We start from the raw sequence: 8,582 nt of genomic DNA, 5'->3' as shown, positions 1-8,582 counted from the left end.
ACCCAAAAGTAATCTTACTTTGTTTGACCTTTAAAATCTCCTGAATGATTTCCAACAAGCTTCTTCTGATGAACAAGAGACATGAATCTGCACATTCCTTCCGTCTTAACATCGTGTCACTAAAAAAATAAACTTTGGTTTAATTTATCTACAGGAGACTTTAATACGTGCAGAGAAGGTTTAGAATATTTGCTGGAAATCTAAAATCTAACTTAATTAAGTGCAATAAATAAATTAATAATAATAATAATAATAATAAATAAGTAAATAAAGCTGCTATTTTAAAATCCCGATCCAGCCGGTGCGTGTTTCTCCTCCTCCCGGTCTCCTCCTGGACTCACAGGCCGCCTGCAGACGCTCTGGATGCGGTGAACTCGCTCCTCAAACGTGCGCCAAACTCTGAAACGTCTCCAGGCTGATTGGCTACCTGCGAGTTTCCTCCATCCGCCTCCACACACACACACACACACACACACACACACACACACACACACACACACACACACACACACACACACACACACACACTCTCTCTCTCTCTCTCTCTCTCTCTCTCCTCTGATCTCCAAACTTTTTTTTCTTTCTCTAAACTCCTCTCTCCGGTCCGCGCCGTGAATGATCGAGCCTCTTTAACATATTCAGACCAACGTCATCCGCTGAAGGTGCATCAAGCCGCTCAGCCTCTTCTATAAAACCCCCCGCAGCCCCGCTCAGTGTGGAGGAACAGGCACCGGTCTGACGGAGGAGGAGAAGAGAAGAGAGGGGAAACTTTGCTTTTAACGCACACGGATTTTCCTCAGCGCTTGTCGGGAGGCTGGCTGGAGGTGAGTCCGCTGTTTGAGTCTCGATACGGAGAGAAAACTTCTTCTATCACACTGAGAAAGTGAGTTGGTGACGACTTTATTTAACTTTGCGCTCACCTCTAGTTTACTTTAGCAGCGCTGTTGATCCGCTCCTCACTGCAGCCCACTGTATTCAAATCCACCTTTCTTCTTCTGTGTGTTTTTTTTTAAAAAAAAGCTGATTTATTGCCATTGCTCTATAAACCTCGGGCCGCCCGGGGGGCGACTGAGCCCCCTGAACTGTACCTATAAAGGCGCATAACCTAATAGACAAGCCGGCGCATGTAAACCTGTAAAACTATTTGGAATAGTTGACAGCTACTCCTCATGTTGAAGGAGCAGCGGAATGAAGGGGAGTTTCCTCACAGGAGAGTTTCTCATGAAGCTCATCCACAGTCAGATGAGTGTGTGCAGGCGCATCCATCCGGTCTGATGACTGTTAGGAACAGATCAATTCTTCTGTTTCCATTAAAACACAGACTTTCTTTCTCTGATTTGTGGAAGGAGAACGAGACAAAATACTGTAAAATGTATTCAACAAGTGCATCATCAGTGCATGTGTCTGAATGAAGCAGGAGGCTGAGGTCCAGTCACTGTGATTATTGCTAATATCGTTCTCTAACTAGCTGTAAAAAGCGCGGCTGCCTCCAGAGAAGAGTTCAGACTGACTCTGGATTCATTCTTCTCCGCTTTCTGTGGCGGAGCTGCAGGTAAACCCGCCCGCACTGAGCTAACACCTTTATCTGTATGTGGACAGAGTTTATTACAGGAGAGAAGAAGAAGAAAAAGAGGCAGCAGGAGGAGAAACTGGCCGGAGGAGATTTACGCGACAGAGTTTTGAACGGGGACACACGCGCCTTTACGCACAGACACAGGTGGATGCTGGGAAGCGGACCGGCTCGGAGGAGATGTTACCCCTGGCCCAGTTCGGGGTGCTGTCGGCCCTGGCCACCGCGCTCACCTCGGTCCTGTCCGCGCTCCTGCTGCTGGCGCTGACCCGGCAGCTGTGGAGCCTCCGCTGGAGCCTGACCCGGGACAAAGAGAGCAGCCTGCCGCTGCCGAAGGGCTCCATGGGCTGGCCGCTGGTCGGGGAGACTTTCCACTGGCTGTTCCAGGTGAGAGAGTTGACACGTCTGGGCTGCGGTAGTTTTGACTTTTTACAAGCTTTTCCAAAATATAGGTTAGTCCCCTGCGCACACGTGTGTGTGTGTGTGTGTGTGTGTGTGTGTGTGTGTGTGGTTCTTTTCATGTCACTTGTGGATTTTTATCAGATTCTCCTGCAGGTTTTTTTAATTAAAAGGCTTTAAACGCCGGATGGCTGCAGGACGTGTTAATAATCAGATTATCGATGATGTGTCTGGGAGCGCGGGAAGCTTTGAGCAGCTCCGCGGATTCTTGTGCAGGCTGAGTTCTGTTGTTAATGCGGCGTGTGCGGACTTGATGCTCGGTGCGTAATTCCTTCTTGCGGAGCAAAAAACAGACGTTTTCTGTTCAATTCTTCCAGCTCTGCCTCCTCCCTGTCCGTCCGTCTGTCTGCCTCTGCAGCGGTGAGGAATGCGCTCTCTCATCCCTTCATCTCTCTCTCTCTCCTTCCAAACATCCATCCATCCTCCACACACACACACACACACACACACACACACACACACACACACACACACACGTTTTCACAGTTTAACAATAAACTTCACTGTGACTGTAACAATTATAAATGAACCTGAACATTCTTTTTTCTGCATTATTATCTCTAAAAGAAGTTTTTATATCGGCTCACACTGATAAATATGTACGAGGTAAATATCGATAACCAACATGTTGGTCAGGCTTTAATCATCGAGCCGAGATAACAAGGCTTTTTTATCATGTAAATAGTAGCTCTAGTGAAAATAGAGGGATACGATTTGCACTCAAAGAAGATAAAAAACTTGTTTCTTGCCAAATGTAGAAACTTTTTCTTTCAATGAATGTTATTTTTGAGTTTCCTGTGAACCAGCAACCAAACAAACTGGACCAAAAAACAGATGGGGAACTTTTGAATAGTGAAGTGAAATCTGGAGAGGCACAATTCAGCCCACGAACCAGAGCTATGTTGAAACTTAACGTTTCTTATGCTCTTGTGAGGTTTAGGCACAAACACCACTTGGTTAGGAAAACATCATGTTTTGTCGCCACAAACACAGCTGGGAAATGTTCTGAGGTTTAAAAATATTCAGTGTTTTCAAGCTCACAGATGTTGAAACAGTCTCAAACTGTGGTCACTGACTTGGCAGCTCCACCACCGTCCTCTCCATCTCCTGATATAAAAGTCAGGTCATAAACATTTAATGTGAACTTGATGTGAGACGTCGTGTATGAATGTCTATATGGTAGCTATGACATACAAATGCAAACGTATCTTTACAGAAAAAGCTGCCGACTGGACTAATCCGGGTTTCTTCTTCTCTCCGCTGTTCAGGGATCCAACTTCCACATCTCGCGCAGAGAGCGTCACGGCAACGTCTTTAAGACCCACCTGCTGGGGAAACCCGTCATCAGGGTGACGGGGGCCGAAAACATCCGTAAGATCCTGCTGGGCGAGCACAGCCTGGTGTGCACACAGTGGCCCCAGAGCACCCGCATCATCCTGGGACCCAACACGCTGGTCAACTCCATCGGAGATCTGCACAAGAAGAAGAGAAAGGTAGGAAATGATCAGTGGAGGTCAACACAAGATGGTGCACCAAAGAGTTAAGACTGTTTCTGCTCTCGAGGATTGTCATCTGGCAAATAAACAGGGAGCGCTAAGTGGAGGCAAAATGGAGGAAAGTTAAACATTTATTATTTAAGATGCAGCCCAAACACCAGAATAAATCTGGGCAATGTATATTTCTGCAAATGAGATTTCTTTATGTTGGAACTTAGGTTAAATTCTATGTTTTGAAAATGCTGACGCATCTGATCTGGTTAGATTTTGGCACAAAATCCACTTCATGAGGGCGAGGAAAACATGTGGTCCACGAAACATTTCTGGAGCATCACAGTAAAACAGAGTTGCAGCATTCTCCTAAACAACTGAAGCAGCTGGAGACTTCATTTAAAACGGAAAAAACAACCAAAAAAACATAAAATGTCTCCATACAGCTCGTCCGCTGTAATCAAAGTCGAAGATGAAGACAAACCTCTCCACCCTGTCCTGTCTTATCTCCTGTATCTTCTACATCCTCACCCACCCCACCCTGTCCTCCTCTTTAGTACTGAGAGGTGTTGACTGTCGTGTACAAGGTTATAACTTTTTATGACTCCTCTCTCTTTGTTTCCTTCATCCTTTCAAGATCCTGGCCAAAGTGTTTAGCCGGGGGGCTCTGGAGTCCTACCTGCCCCGGCTGCAGGACGTCGTCAAGTCTGAAATCGCCAAGTGGTGCTCAGAGCCAGGCGCCATCGACGTTTACAGCGCCGCCAGGTCGCTCACGTTTCGTATCGCCATCAAGGTCCTGCTCGGCCTGCAGATGGAGGAGGAGCGCATAGTTTACCTGGCACAAATCTTCGAGCAGCTGATGAACAACCTGTTCTCGCTGCCCATAGACGCTCCGCTCAGTGGGCTCCGCAAGGTGAGAGATCGCGAAGAAGCCAGTTTATTCATCTTTATACACTTTTAACAAGCTTTTAATGTGCTGCCCTTTTCTCTGGGTGAATTTCTACATGGGTCATTCTATACAAACGCTCCATGGACCATGGCATGTCATAGATTTTATTAAAAACCATACTTAGAACTGCATATCTCCACTAGGTTCATTTTTGCTGGCTTTATTGACATTTTGGTTCTCTGTCCAGGGGATCAAAGCCAGAGAAATCCTTCACGCCAACATGGAGAAGATCATTGAGGAAAAGATGGAGCGGCAGCAGGCGGAGGAGGAATACTACGACGCCTTCGACTACATGCTGTCCAGTTCCAAGGAGCACGGCCATGAGCTCAGCATCCAGGAGCTCAAGGTACCAGAGTGAAGCGACAGTAGTGATATTAGTTTTGATGGGATCAGACTACACAACTTTTAAGATACGGACACACAAGACATCACATCGAATTTCAAGTAAACCTAAATTAAAATGACATATCATTCCGTCTCTCCGCTCTGCAGGAAACAGCAGTGGAGTTGATCTTCGCCGCTCACTCCACGACAGCCAGCGCCTCCACATCGCTGATTCTGCAGCTCCTCCGCCATCCAGCGGTGGTGGAGAGGGCCAGAGTCGAGCTGGAGGCCGAGGGCCTCGGCCACGAGTCCAACAGCCCATTCAGTGTCGCCACGGAGAAGGAGGAGGACGCTGCCGACACCGAGACAAGCTGCCTGCTGAACGGAGGCTGTCTCCAGAACCACAGCGATGGTTTCCCACAATCCCAGTCTCATGTACCGTATCTGAGCCTGGACAAGCTGAGCCAGCTCCGCTACGTCGACTGTGTTGTTAAAGAGGTGCTCCGCTTCCTGCCGCCGGTCTCCGGAGGTTATCGGACAGCCCTGCAGACATTTGAATTAGATGTAAGTTCAAGTCTCTGCTCTTCATATGTGGGTTTTCTTTCTCCTGTGATTAAAGTACTGAGGACGTCATATATTTCCTTCAGCTACAAAAGAATTGAAATCTTAGCTTCTTTCCAAAGCTACATGGCACCATGCAGGGAGAAATCTACAGAACAGGTGCTACAAAGACCATCTCATAAACTTACAGTAACAAGTACAAAATACTTGTTCTAATTGTTTTTAGATAAATAAAAGACAATTACAACCACTCCGTGCACCTCCTCCTGGAGCTGCAGACGATGACTCCAGTTGAAATGCTTTTTTTGGCCACTGCACCAAAATCACCTCACAGTACGGGTCCATTCCTGGAGGATTGGTGGTGCTGCTTTACTGTCGATTGACATGTACAATGAGCAGTTTCATTGATTGGTGAGATCTTTTATTAATTAATGAAAAAAAGTTAATAAAGGGGTGCACATCCAAGCGTGTTAGGCAGTTTCTCGTGGAAGGTGCAAAGTCGCGGTCTCAACAGTTAATGCAACTTCAACCAATCTGTTTGAATTATGTGCAACCCTGCAGCTTTGTGCAAAAAACTTTTCTGCAAAACTGTGAGTCATACATGTACATCACCAAACTCCTTGTTTCTGGTTGTGGAGATGCAGACATGACATGAACGTCCCTGATGTTCTTTAAAAAAGCCGGGGTAAACTGACAACACATGCAACATTTTGGTGGAACCCTAACCCCGAAAACATTTCAACATTCATCGAAATTCTTGGTGTGAAATCGGGAATTTTAGTCTGCAAATATCCTCCAAAGATAGTTCAAAATAGCCTGCACACTATAATTTTCTTCTGAACATTTACCTCCATGTGTGATGGGCACAAGCTCTTCTTCAGATGTGTCATGAACTACATCCTCAGGCTGGAGGAAAACTAAATCTCACGTCAATTTCATTCTGTTTCAGTCCATCTGTTGCGTAGCACGCCTGGCTGGGCTGTGCCAGACAAAAACGTTCACATGGAGTTGCGTGGCCTTTGCTGAGAAACTGCCCTTACATGCCCTCATCCCTCGTCCTTAAATGCCCCTTCCCTGCCCTCAGCGTGCCCCCAGTTTACCCTGTTCATTGCAAAAGGCTGATTGAGGCCCGGATATAAACTCCTATAGCTGAGAAGTAATTGCAGCATTGGAAATGTAATTATTCCTGTTCATTCAAGTGCGTCGTCCTGAAAGCCCAAACAAGGAATCCCAACTCTGCAGAAGTTATTGGGATTAGGTTATAATGAAGTCTGGATTAATGGAACGAATGAATGAATGAAAACACGAAGCTGAAAACCAAACGAGAAAAAGTTTTATACGTAATAAAAATCATCTTTTTTGTCCTGTGCGTGTATATTAATGGAGTTCTGTCCTAATCTCACAGGGCTACCAGATCCCCAAAGGCTGGAGTGTAATGTACAGCATCCGGGACACTCATGAGACCGCAGCGGTCTTCCAGAGCCCGGAGCTGTTTGACCCAGACCGGTTCGGCCCAGACCGGGAGGAGAGTCGGTCGTCTCGGTTCAGCTACGTTCCGTTCGGCGGCGGCGTGCGGAGCTGCGTAGGGAAAGAACTTGCACAGATCATCCTAAAGACTCTGGCTGTGGAGCTGATCGGGACTTGCAAATGGACTCTGGCCACAGAGAACTTTCCCAAGATGCAGACGGTCCCGATAGTGCACCCGGTGAACGGGCTGCACGTCCACTTCTCATACAACTACCCGCTTTAGATACTGTACAGACTTTTCCTAAAGACTCACCCAAGAGGCATTTTAACCTTCAATGTGCTTCTGGGAAAAACTCTCTGAGCCTGCGAAAGGAGACAGAACCACCTGGCTGGGCCTGATGGTGCAGTTCAGACCCCCTTTGGACATGAAGACGGGGTGCTGATTTGGAGCACTTCATCATCTCTTCAGTGGTGTGGTCCAAACTGATAAGAAACCACTTTCTGTTGTAGCACAAGTACCTGACGTGCTCACCTGCATTATCTTTAAAAATCCTTTCCCAACTTTTACTTTTCTTTTCATGCATTTTTAAGTTATTAATGTATCCGTGTTTATCTGTGAGAAACGCCTGCAGCCTTCTCTCTGCTTATTTTCAAACAGAAGAACCGGGTTTCCCGTGCTGCTGCTGAATGGACTGCATGTACACCTCAGAAACAGAAAGTTTTGTCTTCAGGGTGGTGTAGGTAGACTGAAACACACTCATCTGCAGCGATGTCATTTTCTGTCGCCTCTCAGAAGTCTGTAAATGCACATTAACTTATTGAAACATCCAGACAGAATGTGCATCAGTGAGAAATGAGCTCTGCAGGACTTTTCTCAGCTCACCTTCAGCTGGAGAGGCCAGATTTGACCTGCATACAACAAGTGCCTACCGAACAGACTTCAAGTTCATTTTACTGAAATCATCATCACATCTACTGCAGACAGAAAGGAGAGAGAGTCTTTCAAAGAAGCCATCTTAGCTTCAGTTTCTTGGTTTCAGAGACAAACATGCAACTCAAAACTCCGAGCGATGGTTTGGACCATTTTGTTGTGATACACACTTAGAGTGGTTTAAAGATGACAGCTTGGTGCCCTGTACCAGAAAATTCAGTCATTGTGTAATGACCTCCAGTGAAGTTTCGTTGTCCCAACACATTTCTGGAGCTTCACAGCAAAACAGCATTGAAGCAATCTGCTTAACAACTGAAGTAGCTGGGTAATTATTTAAACTGAAGAAACACAAATTGGCTCCAAACACAATCCACGTTTCCAGAAACCCAAAGATCCCAAATTGATTTCAAAAGACGTGATTTACAACCTTTTTTAAAAAAAATGAAATCTTCACTGCAGCTGCTAATATAAAGGTGTTAGTGCCCGTCCCGTCTGAAGTGGGTGAGGGTGCAAATAATGTCTTCTCAGATCAGTTTGGGATCTCGGGGCTTCTGGAGACTCGGATCACAGCAGAAGATATTTTGGTTGTTTTTTTCTCCGGCTACTTCTGTTGTTTAGGAGAATGCTGCAACGACAGAAATATTTTGCTGACTACGAAATGTCACCTGACTTCATTTAAACATGCGGGGTAAGAAGATAATGACTGCAGGAGTTTTAAGATTCAAAGACAGCAATTTTGAAAACTCACTTTAAAAAAATGCATATGGTAAAATTCTTCCAGATGATTTGCAGACATGGCTAACAGTCTTGGAAACCAATTCTGTGTTCTCTTGT

The 8,582-nt window shown here is 45.9% G+C and overlaps 1 protein-coding gene across 1 annotated transcript; it reads left to right on the top strand.

Annotated features, from left to right (window-relative positions):
* The first annotated feature begins 1,750 nt into the window (after nucleotides 1-1,750).
* cyp26c1 (cytochrome P450, family 26, subfamily C, polypeptide 1) lies at nucleotides 1,751-7,100 on the top strand. Its single transcript, XM_073482209.1, has 6 exons — nucleotides 1,751-1,957; nucleotides 3,298-3,522; nucleotides 4,154-4,429; nucleotides 4,653-4,811; nucleotides 4,958-5,353; nucleotides 6,756-7,100. Exons 1-6 carry the CDS (start codon nucleotides 1,751-1,753, stop codon nucleotides 7,098-7,100), a joined length of 1,608 nt encoding a protein of 535 aa, XP_073338310.1.
* Nucleotides 7,101-8,582: the final 1,482 nt, after the last annotated feature.

Source organism: Pagrus major, chromosome 15, assembly GCF_040436345.1.
Source record: "Pagrus major chromosome 15, Pma_NU_1.0".
Lineage (NCBI taxonomy): Eukaryota > Metazoa > Chordata > Actinopteri > Spariformes > Sparidae > Pagrus > Pagrus major.
This window is presented reverse-complemented; position numbering and strand designations above follow the sequence as displayed.

Coding starts and splice junctions, on each gene's coding strand:
- cyp26c1 (XM_073482209.1), top strand. CDS start 1,751: ATGTTACCCCTGGCCCAGTTCGGGGTGCTGTCGGCCCTGGCCACCGCG. Junction 3,523..4,153: donor TGCACAAGAAGAAGAGAAAG/GTAGGAAATGAT, acceptor CATCCTTTCAAG/ATCCTGGCCAAAGTGTTTAG. Junction 5,354..6,755: donor TGCAGACATTTGAATTAGAT/GTAAGTTCAAGT, acceptor CTAATCTCACAG/GGCTACCAGATCCCCAAAGG.